Source organism: Giraffa tippelskirchi, chromosome 11, assembly GCF_054371585.1.
Source record: "Giraffa tippelskirchi isolate mGirTip1 chromosome 11, T2T-mGirTip1v1.2.pri, whole genome shotgun sequence".
Lineage (NCBI taxonomy): Eukaryota > Metazoa > Chordata > Mammalia > Artiodactyla > Giraffidae > Giraffa > Giraffa tippelskirchi.
The window spans coordinates 30,644,136-30,669,415 of NC_137285.1; the positions used below are offsets into that span (position 1 = coordinate 30,644,136).

The window sequence follows — 25,280 nt, forward strand, 5'->3', positions numbered from 1 at the left end:
TGTGTAAGTTTTCCCCTATCTCCTGAAAATATAACTGCAGTTTATTTTGGGGGGAGATAAATTATGCAGATTTCTATATTTGGTCCTTCAGAATACTCAGTACTCTGAAACCTGGTGAATTTTAATAGAATGTAATACTAGGAAAGATATTAAGGTCTATTTGTTTCTCTCTTTTTTTTTAATTGGAGTGTAATTGCTTTACAATACTGTGTTAGTCTATTCTGTACAATGAAATGAATCAGCTATAAGGGACATGGGTCCCTTCCCTCTTGGACTCCCCCCCAACCATTCCCCCATCCCACCCATCTATGTCATCACAGAGCACCCAGCTGAGCTCCCTTTTTTTATAGCAGATTCCTACTAGCTATCTGTTTTACACATGGTAGTGTGTATATGTCAAACATAAATCAGGAAAAGTCTATTTCTTCATATGTAGAATTTAATTTTGATAAAAATCATGGGCATGACTCTTGTGGAAATAACACTTAATGAGACATGGACACTGTCACGGGCTTCCCAGCTGGCCCTAGTGGTAAAGAACCCACTTGCCAATGCAGGAGATATAAAATATGTGGGTTCAATCCCTGGGTTGGGAAGATCCTCTGGAGGAGGACATGACAAGAATACTCTGGTATTCTTGCCTGGAAAAATCTCATGGACAGAGGAGCCTGGCGGGCTACAGTCCATGGGGTCGCAGAGTCCAACACAACTGAGTGACTGAGCGCAATGGGAACCAAAATCAGGTTGGAAATGGATTCCCTGTTTGGTTCCTTCTTTCCTCTCTCTTTTCCATCCTCTCCCTCCAGTATTTTTCTACTCTCTGCAGGTCTGTGACCCATATGGTTCCCCTTCTACTCCTCCTTTCCAGCTTCCCCCCTTCCTTCTTTTACTCTCTCTCCTCTTCCTATTTCATCCTTCTGTTGTCCTCCATTCTTGGCTCTTTCAAACCAAACACACCACAGTGTTCATAAATTAGACTTTATTATTGAATTCATTTCATTAAGTTCATAAGCTGCTCGTTTCAAAGATTTTAACACCTTTACTTCACAAGAAAGAATCCAAGAACTTGTTTTTAATTTCTAAGTAGCTATAAAAAGATTCCTACCACCCCTACCCCACCCTTGGGCTGAGTAACCCAGAAGGGTGGTTTGTATCTTATGATCAGTGGATTCTTTGAGAATCAAGAAAATCTTCAGTGTGTGTTAGTCACTCAGTTGTGTCCAACTCGTTGCGACCCTATGGACTGTAGCCTGCCATGCTCCTCTGTCCATGAAACTCTCCAGGCAAGAATACTGAAGTGGATTGCCATTTCCTTCTCCAGGAGATCTTCCCCACCCAGGGGTAGAACCCATGTCTCCCACATTGTAGGCAGATTTTTTACCATCTGAGCCATCTATAAATCCCCTGAAGACTATAAAATGTTGTGTATTTGTGTACACATGACTTTTCAATGAGAAAAGTGTCTGTAACTTAATCAGCTTTACAAAAGGTATAGAGTTTTTAAAAGGTAAAAAGCTTCCTTATTCCTGTTATTGGCTAAAACAGAAATCTCCTAAAAAGTAACAATTTCATTATGAATTGGAATCAGTTTCTGCCAATTAGCACTTCAGATTTGTTCCTATAAAATCAATAGGTTGTGTGCATAGTTCCAAATAATTGCAACAGTAACAACTTTTCCTTACCTTCTTTGATTTCTTTTTAAAATAGAAGCAAAGTTGTAGGAAGATTCCTTACCCAGGCACCAGAAGGCTCAGACTCAGAACCTGGAAGTGCCTCTTGCTGTCTGTTACTTGGGTGAATCATTTCTTTAGGCCCAGTCCCCTTTCTTACTTGTGAAACTGGAATAATAAATTTGTTGTGAGGATTAAGTGAATTATCTGGGTAGAAATGCTTGTCATGTAACGAGCACACAGTAAATCTGGGCAGACCAGAGTATTGACTACCATGCTTGGCAATTACTCTGGAAATTCACATCTTTGAAATTCTGTCCCGGGAACTGTTTATATTTGACTGGACTCCAAACGTGCTTCCCTAGTAGCCCAGTTGGTAAAGAATCTGCCTGCAATGCAGAAGACCCGGGTTTGATCTCTGGGTTGGGAAGATCCCCTGGAGAAGGAAATGGCAACCCACTCCAGTATTCTTGCCTGGAAAATGCTATGGATAGAGAAGCCTAGCTGGCTACAGCCTATGGGGTAGTAAAAGTTGGACACGACTTAGTGACTAAATCACCACCCACCCACCACACCAGAAAAGTTCTGGTTTGCAGTTGTGAAGGGAAGTATGAAGCAAGTTGAGACAAGGTAGTATAAGCAATCTGTCCCCAAGGTTCTGATAATATGTCATCTTAGGGATCTCTGACATGAGCAGGGAATTGTGTATACCACTAACTTTTATGAAAAAGAAATATTCAGAGCATGGATCAAATAACTTCTAGCTACATGTACATATAAATACCTTAAACCTTAGCATGTGAAGATAAACAGCATTTAGTTTAATCAATTATTATAATTATTAAAAATACAGGTGAGATTTGAAAAGCAATTAATATCTGAAATTTTTATTAGACAAAATAAGAGTATGCTCTTTTAAAATCTTTGTTGTTCATCATTGTCAACATTTAAAAGTCCACACGTTCAGTTTGGTAAATATGGGAAAAATCATGATCCACCCTTATGAAGACATGTATTTGTAACAAATACTGTGTTAAACTATTACTGGTCTTCTTATGCCAAAATTAGATAATGCTCATGAAATTCACCTAAACCAGAAGGTCTCCAAATGTGTTTCAAAACCAAAGTCATCGGCAGCACCCAGGAAGCTGTTAGAAAGGCAGATTCTCAGTCTGCATCTCAGCTCTACTGACTCAGAAATTCTGCCACTGGTTCTGCAATTGCTCTATAAGATCTTCATGTCATTCAGGGACACAGTAGACTTTGAGCACCACTGACCTAAACCCAAAGGAGCAGAAAGTAAGGCATGCACTGGAAATAGTAGCCGCAGCAAAACTAAACCAAAATCAAGACTTCAGTATGGCATGCAAGCATTCTTACTTGCTAAGAAACTCCGTTATCACAATCATTATGAATTTGTTTTCATTTCTGTAAGACAAATTGCCACTCTGCTAGTGGCAGTCATCTAGAAAAACCAAAAAACTGAACTATGCTCAAAACCTCAAAGATGGCCCGTTGGGATGCTTCTGCTGTCCACACGTGGGTGGGTTGGGACTTCCCGAAGAGGATGTCAGAAGTTCACACCATCTTTACAGTCCAGGTGATAAAAATTATGAGATGTAGTTATTTCTTCCTGCTTCTTATTAATTTCCTTCACCAGCTGTATTTTTTCTTTGTTTTATAGTATCTAGATAATTTACGCTCCCTAGCCTGTCCATTTTTAAGACATCCACATTTAAATTTGGTCCAATGCTAATTAAATCAAGCCAGAAAGTTAGTTCTTTTCAGAATATGTAAACCTCATGCATACTTGAATAAGCAGCATTAAATGTATTTGTAATCACGTAACATATAATATCTTAGATATAAATAAAAGGAAAACCCACAGATACAAATCACTTTTAGAGTGATTATTTACAGCTTAGTATTTGTAGAATAAAAACAATTTTCTAGCAGAAGGGGGCACATTTTTCTTAACTAAACATTTTAAAAGATACATCCTTTAAAAAGTAGCTCCAAAAACCTCTCCTGTATTCCCTTAAACAGTTTAAACATTGACACCATTAATAATTATTAAAGTGGAGAAATAAGTCAAACAGAATTAGTGACAAAATTTAGAGAAGTCGCTAAAAAAATGAAACAGCATCAAATAAATTAAATTTCCCATGGATTGGAAATCCATGATTTCCCATGGATTGAACTACAATATAAACTGATTATATTTAGAAAGAACTGTTACTTTTGTATTATCACAGATATTCTAAACAAGAAGTCTTATTGGGCAATAAGTTCCCAGTTCTTTTAGAAAACCTATAAAAAAAGGATATAAAATATTAAAAAATAAAATATCTCAGTACAACAAGCATAAGATATCAAATCACTGAACATTTTTCATGGACCCAATGCATGAAAAAAAATTAACCAAGTTTTTGATATAAAATGACAAAAATTTTCACTTGAATTCATAGGAATCCCTTTCTTTCTAAAATATTTGGGCAATACAGAATTTGTATACATATGTCTACTAGATGGTTATGATGAAGTTCACATCTTTTTCATCTATCCCAGGAATTGTTTACATTTGACTGGACTCCAAACCAGTGAAGTCCTAGACAAAATTGAATGTACCATTTTTATAACTTTAATCCTTTCTGATAAGCTCCAACATGGAAATGTACAAACTACTCTCATTCATGCATTATTTGGGGAAACTTCCCTGGTGGTCCAGTGGTTAAGACTCTGTGCTTTCACTCCCAGGGGGCATGTGTTCAATCCCTGGTCAGGAAACTAAGATTCCCACATGCTACAAGGCGTAGTTAAAAAAAGAGGGGAAGAAAGTTATTTTCGTTCATTTCAAATTGAATTCTCTAAATTTGCAGTAAAAATGAAATATTAAAATAGCATCAGATTCACAGATGCTTTGCAACTTATTGATTACACCAAAATTTTTATTTTAAAGGAACTCTTTGCATTTCCAGATTGGAATTTGCTAGCAGTTCTTCTGTCTTATAAATAAATGACAATACAAAGAAGGCTCCCCATCACAGTCACACTCACCCAACTTCATCCCCCTTGGAAGCAGGTTGAATCACTCTACCATGAAGACCCAAGTTCAGATGCTCACCTTGATAGACTCAGAGCATTGGCCCTGCTCTGCACTTTAATAGCCTTTTATACAGGAGAAGGATGAAAACGTGGTTCCTCTGTTTCCATATTTGTATTTCTTTGCTCCACAGGGAAAATGGAAGCTTCCTCTAATACATGTTGGGTGATGAAGTAGGTTAGCCTGCACTAAAAACTGATGTCCACTCAGAACCTCAGAATGTGATCTTACATGGAAATAGGGTCTTTGTAGATATAATGAAGTTGAGGAGTTTCTGGTTTCCCTTGGTGCAGCCCAGGCAGACCCTTCTCCCCTCCCTTTCTGGTCCAAATCTCTTGTTCAGTCCGGGAATACTAAAGCCTAGCTCTTCTTTTTGTTTTTCCACAATCATTGTCAATGCTCAAACCTGGGCCTTTGACAATTAAATACTAAAAATTTGATTCCTTTGTTTCCTGCAGACATCTGCTTCATTTCTTCTGCAAGGCAATGAAAGTGGAAAAACCTAGCCTCTTGCTGCAGGAAAAGGGCAGACTGCAAGGCATTCAAAGGAAAGGAAACTAACATCCCAAATATTCGCCTGTCACTGGCTGGCACTAATCTATAAGAATTAGATAAACAGTATTTATTTATGGGTATGATGGTGATGAGATATACTTTTTAATAGGATTATAAGAATGTTTGAAGTGTATTCAAGTATTCTTTTAATTTTTAATTGGGCCTTCATTTAAAATTCTGAGTTGCTAAATATTCCTTCATTTCTTCAACACAACTTTTTACAGAGCTGTCAGAATGATGGCAATGCCAGTCCGTTTGATGTAGAACTTAGCTGTTCTCATTTTAGAATATTTCATCAGAGTTGTGGGTTTGTCTTTTTTAAGGCTAAAAACACAGGAGGAAAAGTGGCACACATCATAAATACATGTATTGATAAACAACTATGCATTGCATGTTCAAAAATGGCTGTTTTTCTGTTTATTATTCTCAAAATAGCATTAGAAAAACCTAAGTATCTGAACCCTTGGCTTTTCTTTAAATACAAACCTTTTTAAAACCTCAAATATGTTTATCTATGTTTATCCAACAATTCTTCAAAGTTTGAGTTAACTACACAAAAACTCTCAGCTTAGAATGCTTCCTTTGAGATAGGACACAAAAGGCAGTTTCTGTAGTGGTTCAATTTCCTTTAAAATATCCCCACAATAATATCACACTCAATTTCTTCAAAGAGTTGCCTCTAAAGGTACTCAGAAATAGAGTCACAGATGTAGAAAACAAGCTCATGGTTATCAAAGGGGAAAGGAGTGGGGGGTAAATTGAAAGATTGGGACTGGCAACTGATACACTATTGATATAATAGACAACTAATAAGGACTTACTGTGTAGCACAGGGAACTATACTCAATACTCTGTAATGGGAAAAGAACCTTAAAAAAGAGTGGATATATGTATATGTACACTGATTCACTATGCTGTACACCTAAAACTAACACAACATTGTAAATCAATTACACTTAGCAGAAATTAATTTAAAAATGAAAAAGAAAACTATAAAAACAAGATGAAAAGACAACCCACTGAATGGGAGAAAATAATTGCAAATGAAACAACTGGCAAAGAATTAATCTTCAAAACATACAAGCAGCTCATGCATCTCAATATCAGAAAAACAAACCCAATCAAAAAGAGGGAGGAAGATCTAAACAGACATTTCTCTGTAGAAGACATAGAGATGGCAAGTAAACACATGAAAAGATGCTCAACATTGCTCAGTATTAGAGAAATGCAAATCAAAACTACAATGAGGTATCACCTCACATGCACTAGAATGGCCATCACCAAAAAAAATCTACAAAGAATAAATGCTGGAGAGGATGTGGAGAAAAGGGAATCCTCTTGCATTGTTGGTGGGAATGTAAATTGATACAGCCACTATGGAGGACTGTATAGAGATTCCTTAAAAAACTAGGAATAAAACTACCATATGACCCAGCAATCCCACTACTGGGCATATACCCTTAGAAAAGCATAATTGAAAAGACACGTGTACCTCAGTGTTCATGGCAGCACTATTTACAATCGCCATAACACAGAAACAACCTCGATGCTCATCGGCAGATGAATGGATAAAGAAGTTGTAGTATGTATATACAATGGAACATTACTCAACAATAAAAAGGAGCACATTTGAGTTCGTTATAATGAGATGGATGAACCTAGAGCCTGTTATACGGAGTAAAGTAAGTCAGGAAGAGAAAAAAATATATCATATATTAATGCATATATATGTGATCTGGAAAAATGGTACTGATGAACCTATTTGCAGGGCAGTAATAGAAATACAAACATGGAAAACAGACTTATGGATACGGTGTGGGGGGAGGAAGGAGAGGGTGGGAGGAATTGAGAGTATCATTGACATGTATACATTGTACACATGTGTTAGTCACTCAGTCATGTCCGACTCTTTGCAACCCCATGGACTGTAGCCCACCAGGCTCCCCTGTCCATGGACTTCTCCAGGCAAGAATACTGGAATGGGTTGCCATTCCCTTCTCCAGGGGATCCTCCCAGTATGTAAAATAGATAGCCAGTGGGAAACTGCTCTGTGGGCACAAAGTTCTCAACTCGGTGCTCTGTGACAACCTAGAGGGGTAGGTTGGGGTGAGGGGTGGAGGGGAGGTTCAGAAGGGAGGGGACATATGTGTTCTTGTGACTGGTTCGTGTTGTTATATGGCAGAAGCCAACACAATATTGTAAAGCAATTATCCTCCAATTAAAATAAATTTGAAAATAAAGGTACTCACAAAGAAGCATACCTATTTCTTCCAGCAAACTATTGTCATTCAAATTCAAGGAGCTCTCACACTACTGGTTTGATGAATTGGTCTATCTGACCAGGTGAAGTCAGGTCTAAATACCCCATGGTCTATTCTAATGGCCCAGGGACCATTAGAATGGACCTCTACTCTAGGGATCATTACTTCCTGAGAAAAAGATGCTCCACTGTGTCCCCCAGAATGGGTGCTGAGAATTGAGGAAGTATATGAGAGTCAAGAATGTTCCACTTAGCATAAATCTAAACTGAATTAACTAACCACCTATTCATCCATTCTGGTTTTCCTGGTTGGCTCAGATGATAAAGAATATACCTGCAATGCAGGAGACTCGCGTTCGATTCCTGGGTTGGGAAGATCCTTTGGAGAAGGGAATGGCTACCCATTCCAGTATTCTTGCCTGGGTAGTCCCATGGACAGAGGATCCTGGCTGGCTACGGTACATGGGGTCATGAAGAGCCGGGCATCACTGAGTGAATAACACTTATTTCAGCCATTCATCAGTGAGACTACATTGTAGGCAATAGGACTTATGCCTTCAGTTTCATAAGACAAGAGGCATGGATCCCTCAACTTTTGAATATTCAAAATCCATACTTGAAAGGAACCCAGGAGTGGCCCCTGCAAATCTACAGGATGGTTTGGAAAGCATGCTCTGGCAAAGGTGGCCCTGCAGGCTGGTGAAAGATGCCGAGTCCTAAGCTCCACCCCCAGAAATGTTGGCGCGGTAGATAGGAGCAGGACCAAGAAATCTGCATCTTGGGTATATAGAACACTTGTTAAAGTTTTGAAATGACTCACTTCCCGATGCAGACAATTTTATTATGGAATTCAGAACCTATTGAAAGTGATTTATTAGCCTAGAGCAGTGATTTCCAAACAAGAGCAGACATCAAATCAGCTGGAGGGCTTGTTAAAATGCAGAATCCTGGGGCCCATCTACAGAGTTTTTAATTGAAATTCCCTTGAGTAGGGTTCAAAACTTTGCTTTTCTTTGAAGTTCCCAACTGATGCTGAACTACTTGTCCTGATCTGCACTCTGAAAACCACTCAACCAGATATGTCTTGTGCAAACGCAAAAGCAAACACTTCCCAAAAGTTATTAAAAGATAGAGCTATGAAAGGGTTGGGCTTCCCTGCTGGCTCAGATGTTAAAGATCTGCTTGCAATCTAGAAGACCTGGGTTTGATCCCTGGGTTGGGAAGATCCCCTGGAGAAGGGAATGGCAACCGACTCCAGTATTTTTGCTCAGAAAATTCCATGGACAGAGGAACCTGGCGGGCTACAGTCCATGAGGTCGCAGAGAGTCAGATGTGACTGAGCAGCTAGCACTTTCACTTCACTTTCATAAAAGGGTTAAACAAAATTAAAGTTATTTCTTTGAGCCTGAGTTCTCCTTTCATTGTATTAACCTGAATTATTAATTCCAAGGGGGGTACAGGATCCCCAAGCATATTTAGCCACAGAACTCTCTTCTCAAAGAGAATCCTGGGAAACTGTTTGAGGACAACCTAATATAGCACCGTCACAAATTATGCAGTGCCTTCAAGAAACTTAGACCTTTCTCATCTCCCTCCAGACCTCATCTCTTGACACCCCCTCCACCCCACCCCTGATGCCAAGGATGCCAGGGAATCTGAGAGCATGGAGAAGAGAGATGTATGCTCCAGAATTCAAGTTGATGGGTCTCACCTACTTTTTCATAAAACTAAATTGTAACTAATATTTGATGCTAATGAAATAGTAATTTACTGTTTTATGTACTTTATGAGAGTTAGTAAGAGTCATATTTTAACTATACTAAAAGGACCTTAGAAGTCACTGAGGCAATAAAATACATAGGCTAAGATTAATTCCTATCATATTCTCATAAGGAGATAAAATACATATATAAATAGTCACAGTATGAAGCAGATTACAATAAGTGTAACAAGACATATGAGCAGTGTGCCCTTAAATTACAGACGACTTGCATTAATCTTATTAACAATCAGCAACTTTACTAAGGAAAAGAACGTGCTCATTCTGATTGATAGGCCTTTTCCATTGTTAAATCTAACTCTTCTCCACTGCCATGTGAGAAGTGCTCGAATCAGAGAAAATCCCATAATTCAGTTCTCCCAAAACTCGCTGCAAGACCCCCCCACAAGGCATTAATAGAAAATATAGACCCCCTACTGACCAAATAAATCAGAATCTCCAATAGAGAAAGAAGCCTGAAAATCTGTGTTTTTGTTAAGAGCCCCAGTTCTGAAATTTTATTATAATGTAAGAGAGACTGGGTTTTCTCTGAAGTGTCTTTCAGGACAGAGACCCATTCATTCATTCATCAAATTAATAAATACTTATTAATGCAGCATGCAAGACCAGGTTTTTCTTGGTCTATGGCACTCATTTTTATTCAGAGCATCATTACATGTTTTTAGCTTTAAAAAACTATTTTTAGTAAATATATATATATCTGATCAATTGTGTTCATATTTCACTACCCACACATACTGGAAACCATATGCCCTAACACAGTATCTTCTTAGTACAGTTTAGTTTACTCCATGATACTTCAAGAAACACCAGAGAATCAATTTCAGTGGGATCATAACTCAAGCATGAAAAACCACTCTGCTCACTGTCTCATACATCCTTAAAATATGAAAGATATAGGATTTAAAATATAGAAACACATATGCCAAAACCTATTTTCTTAAAAATGCTAACTTTCCAACCTTGCAATTTTGGCTACGTTTTCTATTCCTGCCTTCTGGTGAGAGGAAGTAATGGATGGGAAGAAGAAAATGCTTTGGGAAGGCAGGAAGGAAGGTAAATGCTAATTATGAAAAAGCTTGTTTGTTTGAAGACGTTACTATTTAAAAAGAGAACTCCCTACAAAATATATGCTCTGACTTGGGGAAATATTATATAAGCCGTCTTGTCCTGTTTCCTTCTGCATTCTCAAATTCCACATCACCTCTCTTTCTCTTTTCCCTCTATTTTCTGTGCTCGCTCTCTCTCTCTTTCTCTCTCTCTCTCTCTCTCTCTCTCTCTCGTGTGTGTGTGTGTGTGTGTGTGTGTGTGTGTGTGTGTGTGTGTGTGTGTTGAGGTAGAATGAGATAGAAAAGGAGAGAAAAGAATAGGATTAGAAAGGGACAGAGCAGAGAAGCAGCGTAAGTACTAAATTGTTACAAATACACCGTGTATGGTGAACCCCTTTAGGACAGAAGGGTGAGAAAGTGATGCTGAAGGACAAAGTACTAGGAAAAGTTGCTAATGCCTGTGATGTGAAGCATTGCACCACCTATTAATGGTAAAAGTGCCGCAAGTTGAAACAGCTCACTTGTAAAAGCTCACTTAACTATAGGCCATGCTGAAGAACCAGAGCAGAGGAAAAGCAGCATCTTCTGGCTGTCATCCAACCACCCCGTCTTAGGAATGTCATAGCGGCAGTGAGACACCACCAGTGGAAGCAAGCCTGGCTCTGCCATGCCTTCACGTCACCTGAGTCCCATCGTTGTGTGCTGAGGTCCAGGTGGGTGGGTCAGGACAGGAACGTGAGCATGGGTGCCCCAGACAGGTCCTGGCAGCCTGTGAGGTTGAGTCGTTCAGACTTCCACCCTCCAGCTATAGATACAAAAAAACTCTTCCATAGAATAATCAGTGCCTTGACACATCCAAAGCCAAAGGAGTTCTCTTACCCATGTGTTTTATCTGTAACATTTATAAATGTATAAAATTCATAACATTAGTATGAAAATTCAGTCAGTCAGTTTAGTCGCTCAGTCATGTCCGACTCTTTGCAACCCCGTGAACCACAGCACGCCAGGCCTCCCTGTCCATCACCAACTCCCGGAGTTCACCCAAACTCATGTCCACTGAGTCGGTGACGCCATCCAACCATCTCATCTTCTGTTGTCCCCTTCTCCTCATGCCCTCAATCTTTCCCAGCATCAGGGTCTTTTCAAATGAGTCAACTCTTCACATCAGGTGGCCAAAGTATTGGAGCTTCAGCTCCAATATAAGTATTTCAGCTTCAGCATCAGTCCTTCCAATGAACACCCAGTACTGATCTCCTTTAGGATGGACTGGTTGGATCTCCTTGCAGTCCAAGGGACTCTCAAGAGTCTTCTCCAAGAGTCTTCTCCAACACCACAGTATGAAAGTTAATCTACTTTAAAAAATTTTTTAGTTATACCTTGCATGCATGCTAAGTCACTTCAGTTGTGTCGAAACTCTGTGCGACCCTATGGACAATAGCCCACCAGGCTCCTCTGTCCACGGGATGCTTCAGGCCAGAATACTGTAGTGCGTTGCTCTGCCCTCCTCCAGGAGATCTTCCCGACCCAGGGATCAAATTCGTGTCTCTTACATCTAACTTGCATTGGCAGGCGGCTTCTTTACCACCAACACCACCTGGGAAACCCAGTTATACCTTAATGATTCACAATACTTCCATTGATTCCATGGCTAACAGTAATGATGAACTTAAATGCTGTTTAATAACAGCTTCTGATTGTCATTTAAATGAATTTTTGTATAATCCACACAGTGCTGATGTAAGAGCCTGTAGAATGGAAGTGAAACAGGCAAGAGAACAATAGGTAACAGCAACAGCTAAATATTTCAAGGCAATGTTGTATAAAAGTTGAAATTTCTATAAGGAAAATATAAACTGATTAAATCATATTTGAGGCCTAGAAACGTTTACAATAATTTTATTATTTTAATCCTTCAGTTAGTCTTAATAATTCTCTTTCTTAGCCGGATCACTTAAACTTCTCAGAATCAGTTTTTCCATCTGTAAGTGGAGCTGGCAATAATGACCAAATAGAGATACCATGAGAATAAAATAAAAGTAGAATACAGTGTAGTATGTACTTACTAAATGCCAGTTCTTTCAGTGCTAAGTGCTAATATTCAATTTCTCTGTTAAAAGATCAGAGAATTTAAATTTCTCACAGTAGCATCCTTTCTTGTGTCTAAAGACATAAACTCAGTTTTTAAAAGTAAAAACTTGCCTAAAAAAATCAAATGTAGCTAACTCAGGACAGGGCAACAATCCAATGCCATAGACTTCAAAACCTGACAACCAAGGAAAGAAATAGATGTTTCTGGAGCCCAGTAGAGCAGAGCATTCTGCAAGGCTCCTGACCCCATCCCCAGAACCCATATGGGCGATGCAGTAAGATGCTGGAAATTATCCCCACCATCCCTGCAGGGAGCCCACTGAACCACACCACACTGAAGTGCACGCGTTCAGAAAACAAACATCACTGCTTTGTTTTCACTAATGAGATTACACCTGAGTTCCCCCAAATGGTTAAATATCCAGTGCCACTTAAACCATGTTTTAATTCAATAATTAAATCAGTCTCTATATCTATCAAGGTCGCATACAAGAAACTCAAGGTATGTCAAACAGAAATTAGATGCTTACAAAATTCTCAGACAGGCTGGAAATGTAGGCATCAGCAAAGCCCCTACGATAGCCCCTAAATAGCCACTGAATCCAAGAGCACAGCATCAATGATCCTATCTGGAGATAGAGACACAGCTGGTCACATCCCCAATGCCCTGCCACAGTTATGGCAGAAAGTGAAGAGGAACTAAAGAATCTCCTGGTGAAAGTGAAAGAGGAGAGTGGCAAAGTTGGCTTAAAACTCAACATTCAAAAAACTAAGATCATGGCATCTGGTCCCATCACTTCATGGCAAATAGATGGGGAAACAATGGAAACAGTGAGAAACTTTACTTTGGGGGGCTCCAAAATCACTGCAGATAGTGACAGCAGCCATGAAATTAAAAGACGCTTGCTCCTTGGAAAAAAAGCTGTGACCAACCTAGACAGCATATTAAAAAGCAAAGACATTACTTTGCCAACAAGCGTCTGTCTAGTCAAAGCTATGGTTTTTCCAGTAGTCATGTATGGATGTGAGAGTTGGACTATAAAGAAAGCTGAGCACTGAAGAATTGATGCTTTTGAACTGTGGTGTTGGAGAAGACTCTTGAGAGTCCCTTGGACTGCAAGGAGATCCAGCCAGTCCATCCTAAAGGAGATCAGTCGTGAATATTCATTGGAAGGACAGATGCTGAAGCTGAAACTCCAATAATTTGGCCACCTGATGCGAAGAACCGACTCATTGGAAAAGACCAAGGAAAAAAGGAGGAGAAGGGGATGACAGAGGATGAGATGGTTGGATGGCATCACTGACTCGATGGACATGAATTTGAGCAAGCTCCAGGAGTTGGTGATGAATAGGGAAGCCTGGTATGCTGCAGTCCATGGGGTCGCAAAGAGTTGGACACAACTAAGCAACTGAACTGAACTGAAAGTAACTAGCAAGCCTCCAACAAACAAGTAACCTCATTGGACAGGGGAAGGCAGCTGCTTATGCTGGCCAGGGAGGTTCAGTGGGATGGGGATTTAGGGGGATGCAAATGCAAATTCAACTAAACATGTTCAAATATCTCATTACAATTCCCAGGGTCCCTCTCTTTTCAAATCAGAGTCTTAGTGTTCACTTAAAATATAGGACAAGTGCTTCCCTTATGGCTCAGTGGTAAAGAATCTGGCTGCCAATTCAGGAGACATGAGTTCGATCCCTGATCTGGGAAAGTCCCATATGCCACAGAGAAGCTAAGCCCATGAATCAAATATTGAGCTTCTGCTCTAGCACCAGAGAACCACAACTACTTAACCCATGTGCCATAATTACTGAAGTCCACACACCCTACAGTGCGTGCTGTGCAACAAGGGAAGCCACTGCAATGAGAAGCTCAGACACCGCAGCTAGAGAAAATCCTGTGCACAGCAACAAAGACCCAGAGCAATCAAAAGTAAATAAATAAATAAAAGAAAGGACGAAATGCGAATTCAGCTTATGTTGTAACCTTAGCAACCCATTAGATTTGAGTCCTATCTGAGTCCTGAGGCCCCAAAAGATAAAAGGTTGTCTTAGGGTAGTTACGGCAGCTCCCTGGTTCTCTGAACCTTCTTGAGCTGATGACATCATACCCTAAGATTGTCATTTTCTCTCTTTAATCTCTCCAGGGCTATCCTCATAGTCACTTCATTCCACAACACTTGACATTTCTTGTTTTCATTCTGATGAGTTACCATAGCAACTGCTTTGCCAGAGTTTATCTTTTGAAGAGGTACGTAAGCCCAGGAAGCCATAAGTGATCATTTAAACAATCTTTTTTGTCACACTGTGCCATAGACTATGAGAGTACAATTTGTTATCTTCAAAACCATTCAGGTCAGATAACCAAACCAATGTTATTATCCTTGAGATTGTTATCTGCAAACCCTTCTGGAAGGAGAAAACAGAAACCACTGTGGAGTTTGGGAGGCTTAAGAAAAAAAGAGGTTTCACACGGAGAAAAACGTGTTTATAGAATTATTATAAAGAATATAGAAGCAGGAGTGGGGAGAACACTACCATACTTGCAAGCCCAAAATTAAGAAGCATCCACTATTGCTCATCAGCCGGAACGATGGTAACCGTACCACCTGCAATAGGCACCCACAAGATGGAGTCTACAAACTTCCAGTCTCGCGAGAGTGAATCCCACTGGTAGAAATACATCTGTAAGAACTGAACTTCCTGGAGTCTGGAAAACAGAACTAAGTTACCGGCTTCTGAAGAACGACAAAGCATTCTAAGCTGAATGGTGGGAGAGCAAAAAAAAAAAAAAAAAGGATGCGTTAAATCTTCACAGTCGCAACAAGCTACCATCTCTATTCACCTGAACAAACTCAGTCTTTAAAGTTTCCTTCCATTCCTCCTGTTACTCTACTCACAATGTCAAGGGTCAGCGAGGCACCTGGTTTCTGGTCGTTCAGAAGCTAGAATTTGCTGTTTCTGGGATGTATCTTTGGTCCATCCAATTACTGGCACTCAGTTGGAGTCTCAAGCTGATGTCTGCAGATGGTAAACTTGAGGTACATCAATCATCTCCTTCTAAGATATCATAATGATGTCACTGAGGCCTTTGTTCCACCAGAACAAGCTGATGTCTGCAGATGGTAAACTTGAGGTACATCAATCATCTCCTTCTAAGATATCATAATGATGTCACTGAGGCCTTTGTTCCACCAGAACACTGGCCCCCGTGTCTTTCTTCATTTCTCTCTCTCTCTGTCCCCTCCAGGCGGCTCAGCCTCTTTTCTTCCTTCTTTTACTTTCTTACCGGTCGACTCTGTACCCCCAAGTTCCAGCCCATCTAAAGGGCCACAACAATTGGCGTGCCAGAACAGGGGCTTGGGATATGGCAGGTCGGACAGGGTGACCCCGGAAAAGCTCTTTGAAGCTGGTAAGTACTAAAGACGTGGGTATTACGGCGAGCCTATTCAGGGTGTTAAATATTTTCGACATAGATTTTTACGGCGGGAAAGCCCAATCACTTTTTTACTTTACTTTATCACTTATTTAAAGCTCAGGGATTTTTAGTTTTGCACCAGGAAATAGAGACTGGCCTTCAAACAGTGGTTGAATGTAACCCTTCGTTCCCTGAGGAAAGCGATATTAATTTAGAAATTTGGCACCAGGTCAAAAAGAATATTAAACAAGCCGCCAGAAAGGGAAAAAACATTCCTACAGATTTCTGGCCTTTAAGGGCTCCTATTGAAACTATGATTCTGCCACTTCAAGCTAATCCTGGCCCTCCTGATATTCAAAAACAGGCAGAACACTTATTACATAAATATAAACTAAATTATAAAACCTTACAAAAGGCCCAATTAGAACAACATAATATATTTACAAACCCTCCCCAGGTTGTTCCAAGCTCTCCCCGTATGCCAGCAGACACCAATTTAAGAGCCTCTCCTTTGCTAGAACCTAATGATTTTAAGCAACGACTCCCCTAAGCAATCTCCTTCGCGACAGAGGTTTTCTGAATGGCTGGCTTCTCAGTCACAGGTCTCTGAAGCCGATGGTTTTTCCATTTTTCCAGTTTTAAAAAATTCTGATGCTCAAGGGCACATAATACCTCAATAATAAGGCTATTAACTTTTATCACATGCAACAAATGAAAAAAGGCTATAACTATGTACGGCCCACATTCTCAAATACAGTGCCCTCCTTTGTTGCATGAGCAAATAAAAGCAGTGGCCCTTAAGGCTTGGGAGTGAATTACTCCTTGAGGGGAGCCTACAGGTAGCTACACTAAAATATTGCAAGGACCTAATGAAACGTATGCTGATTTTTTAGTTAGATTACAAACTGCTATTTCCCGTACTGTAATTGCAGAAAAAGCTAAAAGACAACTAGAGAAACTACTTGCTTATGAAAATACAAATCAGGAATGCCAAAAAGCCATAGCTCCTATTCGGGAGGCAGAGACTATTATACATTATTTGAAGACTTGTTACAATCTAGGATCAGAAACTCAAAAGATGCAAATGCTAGCTGAAACAATGGCTGCTGCCCTTAAAAAGAGAAATGAAAGATGTTTTACATGTAGAGATAAAAGCCATTTAAAAAGGGATTGCTCTAAGAAGGTTAATAATAACCCCCCCAAAATCTGCCCTCGTGCTGTAGAGGAATGCATTGGGCCAAAGATTGTAAATCTAGATTTCCTATTCCAGGAAACTCCAAGCAAGAGACGCCCCCAGGTCGCCTCCAACAATAACCAGGGACAAATTCCATCTTTTCCCTCAAACAGTCCCCTCTCCAATACCTATTCTTGTACCTCCGCAGAAGGATCCAACAAACTCACATAGCTTCCTCTTCAGAAAATTGGACTCTAGGGGGCCCCCAGCCTTCAAAACAGAGACGAAACAACAAAAACCCCTGGAGGAAGAAATTCCAATACAGGTCATGGCAGCTCTAAAGATCTCCAGGAAGCGCCACCATCGGCGACATCCACCTTATAACCTCCCCACTTGGGGACAAATAAAAACCCTTACTAATCCGAGCTGAAAATTTGGTCTCTCAACAGGGAATGCCGCAGAATCCAGAAAACATTTTCCTAACCATGCTTAGCTTGGTCGCTTGTGCCACCCCTTTGCCCGAGGCAAATTAATCATTCATACCCAACCCCTTTTTTACTACAGGTGATAAAATGGATGGAGAGAAGATCAATTGTTTCTACTAATGACTCTATACATATGCCTTCTTCCTAGAGCATTAAAGGGCCCTCACACCCTGAAGTAGAAGAAAAAATGAATTAACATTTCTGTAGGTTATGAAGTCCTTCCTTTGTGCATGGGACCAACAGAATTCCGACAAATTTGGGCTTTCGCCCTGCCTCCCAAAAAAGACTTTGGGACTTTGCTGAAATTGTAAACCATGGTTACACTACAAAAACCTTAGGGAAAGAATTAGGGAAAGAATTCATTACCATGACAAAGGACTTCTTGAGTGACTTAACAGAAAAACCTCCCCACCTCACCTTCAAATCAATAAACAGATTGGGCCTAAACTACGAGACACCTGGAAACCTGTTGCGAGCACCTAAAAACTTGAAACTTGGAACAGACATTTTACAAGGACATGCTAGTAAGACTTTACCTCCGTAACCTGTATTAATTGCTAACTATATACTTGTTAAAAAGTGATTCCCTTTTGATTGTGATTGAGATCCTACTCAATATTGTGTTACTCCTGTTCAATCTAATTATAGTACCTACAACTGGGTACAAGTCAAAATTCATTTATGAAACATACATAATAATGCCTCACTGTATGTACAAAAAGAACTCCTTGTTACCTTTATTAAAAACATCTGCCTTCTTCCACTTATCTAGAGACTTTAGCTGAGCAACTAGCAGTTTAATTATCTAGGCTATACCCACGAGGTTGATTTCAAAATATTATTCACAGCATCAGGTCTGAAACTGTAACTTTGGTGTTTGTCTTGGCAACTTTATTTGTTGTTTACCATTGCCTTTCTATGAGATTGGTTGATACTAAACAAACTCATATGGTCAGGACCTTTTTTACAAATGTAATAAAACAGAGGGAGTTGTCAGGATACATTTAACAGGAGGCTTCCTGTGTGCTGTTTTCAGTCTTGCACGAATTCTATGTTCCTTAACAGCATCTGAATACAGGTGTCAGAGAGCTGGCAAGCCAGGTTTTGGGGACAATAGAAATTCATGTATCTCATTCTTATGGAAATTCCATACGGTGAACAGCAGCCATTTACAACTCTCTTCCCTTTATTAAAGTAAAGTAACTTTTACAACCCCCTCTCTTGAGAATGATTCTAGCCTCTGGCTTTCTGGATGACTTGTTAAATTTTTCCCTGTCTCTGCTAAAAAGGGCTATCTTGTAAGAGAGTATATATATTATATGCCCACAATAGGTTAAATAAACGCCTTTGTTCCACCAGAAAAAAAAATAATAATAATAATGATGTCATTGAGATATCATAAAAATATCATCGGGATATCATTATACTGCCTTGCTACTTGTGTTTATTTTGAAATCCTTCATAATAAAGAAGTGTTCAAACTAATAAGTAATACTAAAGGATGGAAACAGCTATAAATATAATCTTTAAATAGCATAATAGCATATCTTCTTTCCAATTTACTTTTAGTGAAACTTTAAAAGGAAGCCTGATTTTACAAGCGTACATAACACTTATGTTAGAATACCTTTTCTTTCCTAACATAACACTTATGTTAGTAATCTTCATGAAAGAGTTAATGAGCCGTGGAAAATAAGAAAATAACCTGGAGATGGAGGAAAATTGTACAAATTATATTTAATCAGATAAGAGCATATTCAAAAAATTTTCTGATTTGAGCAGACCATTCACCAATCCAGAAAATTTAGGAGAAGTAGCAAGATTATATGGAGAAAGATGATGAGTTCAATTTGGTGAATGTTGTGTTCTAGGTGCTTGTAGTAAGCTGACTCCATGTTACACAGGATAAAGAGCAGGCTGGAAATGTAATTTGGAAGTCCTCTGATTAGAAGGAAAACCATGGATGAGGTTAAGTTCACCAAATCTAGGCAAAGTTGCACTATCTGGACTCAATCTCAGGTTTGAATTATACATATGCAGCAGAAATAACTTATAAAATAGATGCCAGACTTAAATTTAATCCTAACTTGCATAAGATAAACTTTTATCACTTCTATCACCTGTTTATATGTTTGAAAGTTAGTGTTAGTCCCTCAGTCGTGTCTGACTTTTTGCGACCCCAAGCTCCTCTGTCCATGGAATTCTCCAGGCAAGAATACTGGAGTAGGTAACCATTCCTTTCTCTAGGGGATATTCCCCACCCAGGGATTGAACCCAGGTCTCTTGTTTATGTTTATGCATTCTTAAAGAGTCCCAACAGCATCCTGGAAAAAGCTTAGTACCTTTGGGAAGGATCCCCTTTAAACCCATCCCCAACCTGCAATGGGATAAGGCTGGTACCCTCTGCAGATGGTACAGAGAAATTGCTCCTGCACCCCAACTCACATCCTTTCCATCTCATGACTGGCCTCATGGTCTCAGGTTCAAAAATAACTGCAAGTTCATGAGGAATTTTGTGAGGAAAAATTATTTTTTTCCTCCCACCAAATGAAGATTTTTTTTTTTTTTTACTATTTTTGGTCTCATTTTTTTTTTAATGAGACAAGAGTTCATATCAAAATCAGAAAATATAGATGAGAAAATATGTAAGCCTTCAGAGGATAATCACTCAACATTATCCATGATACCACAGTGCCTTAAAAACAGAATGAGATCATGCTGGTCATGTTATTTTTCCTTTTTCTGTTTAACAACTATGGCTGTCCAGCTCCAATATCAGTCTACATGATTGAAGAGACTGAGGGAAGTTAAAATGAAGATGCTAAGAACAGTGTGCTGTGTTTCAGTACATCTAAAGTACTGTTTGTTACAGTTATATTTAAAATAGATAACTCACAATGACTTATAGCACATGAAACTGTTCAATACTCTGTAAAAACCTAAATGGGAAAAGAATTTGAAAAGGGATAGATACATGTATATGTATAACTGAATCACTTTGCTGTACATGTGAATCTAACACAACATTGTAAATCAACTTTATTCCAATATAAAATTAAAAACGTGTGGCTCAAACACTGTTCTGTGAAGAATCACCTCTAGTGCCTATTGAAACCAGAGATGAGGGGACCTGTGAAATCAGGATCTGTAGGTGGGAGGCCAGAAATTCTTCTTGTTGTCAAGCTCCCAGATGATCTTTCTCTGTTTGTCAATCACTCATTTCTTTTTTAAATTAATTTTTATTGGAGTGTAGTTGATTTACAATGTTTCATTAGTTTATGCTGCACAGCGAAGCAATTTAGTTGTGTACAGGCAAATTCTTTACCATCTGAGTCACCAGGGAAGCCCTGGATATGTGTGTGTATATATATATATATATATATATATATACACACACATATATATCTACTTTTTTTAGATTCTGTTTCCAAAAGGTCATTAAATTATCTTAAAGAGAAGACCTGTTTTCCCCAACACTCCAGAATATTTCTATTCTTGAACCTTTCTGTTCTCTGATCTTTATTTTAGGAGACATCAATGGATGGTCTACACAATTTGACAGATACTATGGCAATAACTACAAAATGACTTCCTTGTATCCCAGTATTGTGGCAGAAACATCTGAATGCTGTAAGTAGTTAGAAGGGCTGAGCATTCTTGTCTATGGGCTTATAGTAAGACATCATGTTCTTAAAAGTTGGATGCAACGTTTTAAATGTTTTTATAAAGTTAATTGCAGTTTTCTATTTGCAAAATTATAATTTTCTATTAGACATACAACCTGAAATTGAGAATTTTATTTTTAAATGACTTGGGGATCATAAGTCCAACAGGACTAAATCATGCTAGGTACTGATGTGAACAAAATTAATGTCAGTGCATTGGGGTTTCTATTTTACATGTCCCCTTTTCACAGTCACTGTAAACTCTGATATAAAAGCAACTCCAATTTAAAGGAAACGGAAACAACAGCAGAGAAGCTGTTGGGATTTTCACATTTGTAAGTGAAAAAGCTTCTGGGGTCTAAGCCACACTTTACAGCTACCAAAAAAGCTTTATTTGTTATAATCTACATTTAGTCACATACCAAAAACTTACAAAAACCGTGGAAAGGATTGTAGGAGGGTATAACATTGAGGATAACTCTGTAATTTCTAAAATCAGGAAGATCGATATACATAATTCTTTTTAAATAAATTGAGTTTAGTCTAATAAAATATTCATGTATAAATATGTGCCTTAAAGTTGTAATTTCAATCATAGCTTTCAAAACCCTGGTTAAAAGGAAGGGCTTCGGGAAAAGAATCCTTTACTACATTTTCCACTTTATGTTCTACCACAAATTGTAAAGTGCAGCTTTTTAATTTTTTAAAAATATTTTTTGCCTTTTCTCCTCAAATAAAACTAATAAAAAACTATCAATCCCCACTTTAAGTGGATATAATCCCTCCTCTTAATCTCTCAGGTCACTCAGCAATCTATCTTAGCCACATGTTGTCTTCTTGTCAAAATATGGAAACCACGGAACTTCCTTGGTGGTTCAGTGTTTACAACTCTGCACTTCCACTTCAGAGGGCATAGGTTCGATTAGGGTTCAGGAGCTAATCTGTGGTCAGGAAACTAAGATCCCACAGGCTGCATGGTGCGGCCAAAACATATATAGAGAGAGACCGGATTACTTGATCATGAAAAAGCTTTTGGAAAGGGAAAAAGTTAACGGATATAATTTACTACTAATATTACGCATAAAACTAATGGATTAAGCCATACAGTCTCAAAATATCATTTTTATTTTTGCTTTTGATTCATTCTATATCCTTTTCATTTCTTAAATTTTAATTGAATCTCTTTATATTTTATATTATTCCCAAAAGGATGTTAGGCAATTTTCAATAAAAATAAATATGGCTATGAACAGACTTAACCCATTAACAGACATAAGAGACAAAAATTCAATGGTAAATGGGATAAGGAATAGAGAAGGAAAATTATATAAGAAATCCTCACTGAGAAAAGTTACTACCTAGTTCTTAATTTTGTAGTCATTAGGTCAAAGAGGGAAAATAATGGGTTGCATAACTTTCATAGACTGGTCTGTAAAGCAAAAACAAACAAATGGGGAAAACAGATCAAGTCAGCAAGAGAAATAAATTTTTTACCAGATGATGAGCTCTGGGAGAAATGTTCCCTAAGTATTCTTACATAAGAGGAATGCAGCTACACAAAGAACGATGCTTCAAAAAGTACAAAGGCAGTTTTTTATCTGTTCTTAGAAATGAGCAAACATATAATTTTTAATTAGAATTTTCAAGAAAGATAGGGGTGGGGTGGTAATTTAAAATTCAGTATCTTTTTTCAAACTTAAAACCAGTGTAAAAATTAAATGTAAAGCATAGTGTAAAATTAGGGGGTGAAACTTAAATTAAGGTTCCTACTATATCACTTTATTCAATTTTATTATAAAAAGTATTTATTGGAAACTTAACTGAGAAATTTAACTGGCTTATAATACTTTATGACTGGATGAATGTGAGGAACTCACATTTATAAAATCACCTCTCAAGAAAAATATATCCATCATAACAAATATATTCATAAAGCTTAAATTTGAGGAATATGGAAAATATAGAGATTTGGAAAGAATTATTTACTTAGCCATAATTTCACCACTCAGAAGCTACCAGCATTAACTTTTATTTTTATTTTATTTCCTTCTTTTTATTTTAGCATAGTTGAAATTTCCTGTGCATCAATTCTTGTCATATTTTCAGGTAGCATTTTAGCATAGTCAGGTATTCATATTATAAATCTTTCAAAATACCATAAAATTTTAAGTGATATAATTTGCTTCATGCTTCTTTCCTGGTAGGATATTTAGGTGCTATTTTTTCACTTTCCTTATCAACACATATGAATTATCAATCTTAACTCAGCCTATAAAAATAGGGAAAAAAACACCAGATTAATGCTATCTTCTCCACCTTCTATTTTTACCCTTTGTACCAACTCCTCAGGCCCTTCACCTCCCCTCCAAAAGCTCCCTGTCCCCTCCCAACAATACACATGTTAGCACAGGAATTTAGATAGAATTAGTTTTTAGGGATCCATTGCCAAAATGGTCACTTACAACCATAAGACTATTCAAAACTTCTTGGCACAGACTCTGCTGACAAACAACACAAAACCTAAATTATGATCGTAAGCTCTCAGGATTCTATAGGGAATCTGCAGAGTTGTTTGAAAGGAGACAAAAAGCACCTGTGCCCACATATCTGAGCAAAGGAATACCTGACTGTTTCCAAGGCTGGAGCCCGCTGTGCACATTTCCCACCATCATCCACCATTCTTGCCACCAGAATGTCGTCTTTGCCATCAAGATGCTTTTCCACTCTCCAGAAACTTTCCTGTAAAGGTTCTACACTAAAAGTCTGCAAACAGAAAGTTCTCACAAGAAGTTTTGTCTGCGCTACGATGGTTTAAATGTTTTTAAGTATTACTATTTTTAAGTAGGTAATTATATAAAACGTATTGTCTTTCTGGCTTCTTTGAGGAAGTTGGTTGACTTGGCCACACATGCTCCTATGGTAATAGGGCAACAGTTAGGAGAAGCTGTCCCACTGGGACTCCAGGATGTGATCTGTACCATCTTTGCCTGCCTCTGTAGATATTCAGGTCTATAAGTTCTGCTCTAAGCACAGGATTTCAAAGTAAATGTAAAAGAGAATATGCCCCATTGCTCTTGATGAGGAATCGTCCATTCTTCATCAAGTCAGGGATCAGACAATGTCTGTAACACTGAATAATACTCCCATTTAAGCTATATGAACACACCACCCAAGTCCCTAATAAACCTTAGCAATATCAGGTCACATCTTTGAGGCTATTGCTATGGCTCACATCCCATTTTCCCTCTCTTTCAACTCCCATCAGTGAAAACAGAATAGCTATGCATAAAAAATATTCACTTCCTTAAGTGAAGCAGTAGGCATCCTTACAGTCCTACATAAACGAAAAGAAGTCCTTTGAAGAGTTTCTGAATTTAAAAAGAAAATCTACCAGCACCGTAGTTCACAGTCAAGTTCTTTTTCTTGATAGTTAAAAACAGCTTAGTATTCCATTAAAATGAACACTTTATTCTTAAGTAGCAGCTTTAAAATGAACATTAAAGCCCATCACACACTGTCGTGTCACCTTTAGACATAGCTACTCTCCAAGGATAAAATAAGAGCAGATGACTTCATTTTCCAACAAATGGAGAAGAGCAAGCTGCTACTTTTTTTAATGCATGGGCTGTTAAATGTGTATGTTTCCTTATTTTAAGGTCCTAGTATCATTTTAATGTTTAAAGCAAACTTTTGGAACCTTAATTTAAAGCTTTGCACAAATTGCTTACATAAGACACGACATACTTTTGTGTATGATTTTCTCATAGTTTTCTGTTTCTTTCTTTTCATTCCCCTCCTGTTCCTGGTCCTTCATTATCCCCTCTCCTTACTACATCCTCTTTATTCAGTGGTTGGTTCTGCACCCATCCAATGTATTTGCCAAGGTTTAGAGCTTGAGTGTGATGAGATCAATTTACGAGCTGTTCCATCGGTTTCTTCAAATGTGACTTTTATGTAAGTAGAAAAAAAATGTTTTCATTCTGACAACCAGTACAGCACCTGTAAAACTGTATCATAATTAAGGCATAATCATCAT

The 25,280-nt window shown here is 38.4% G+C and overlaps 2 protein-coding genes across 11 annotated transcripts in view; one reads left to right on the forward strand and one right to left on the reverse strand.

The window, feature by feature from the left end:
• LOC145526323 (uncharacterized) overlaps nucleotides 1-15,540 on the reverse strand; it is a 32,386-nt gene extending 16,846 nt beyond the window's left edge. Inside the window, exons 1-2 of one of the 2 annotated variants that reach the window (XM_081541719.1) lie at nucleotides 15,403-15,540; nucleotides 2,759-2,948 (exon numbers count right to left, since the gene is read on the reverse strand). In XM_081541719.1, the coding sequence (XP_081397845.1) occupies nucleotides 2,759-2,801 (43 nt within the window). In that variant the 5' untranslated portion in view covers nucleotides 2,802-2,948; nucleotides 15,403-15,540. The remainder of the gene's footprint in view (nucleotides 1-2,758; nucleotides 2,949-15,402) is intronic. The other variant, XR_014068851.1, reaches the window with a different exon arrangement.
• A 63-nt stretch (nucleotides 15,541-15,603) lies between these two features.
• Nucleotides 15,604-25,280, forward strand: part of RXFP1 (relaxin family peptide receptor 1) — a 67,947-nt gene continuing 58,270 nt past the window's right edge. For 5 of the 9 annotated variants that reach the window (XM_081541677.1, XM_081541681.1, XM_081541678.1 and 2 more), the window contains exons 1-3: nucleotides 15,716-15,914; nucleotides 21,108-21,209; nucleotides 25,093-25,198. In XM_081541677.1, the coding sequence (XP_081397803.1) occupies nucleotides 21,164-21,209; nucleotides 25,093-25,198 (152 nt within the window). In that variant the 5' untranslated portion in view covers nucleotides 15,716-15,914; nucleotides 21,108-21,163. Of the gene's footprint in view, nucleotides 15,639-15,715; nucleotides 15,915-21,107; nucleotides 21,210-25,011; nucleotides 25,199-25,280 lie in introns of those variants that run through there. The other 4 variants (XM_081541680.1, XM_081541683.1, XM_081541685.1 and 1 more) reach the window with 3 other exon arrangements.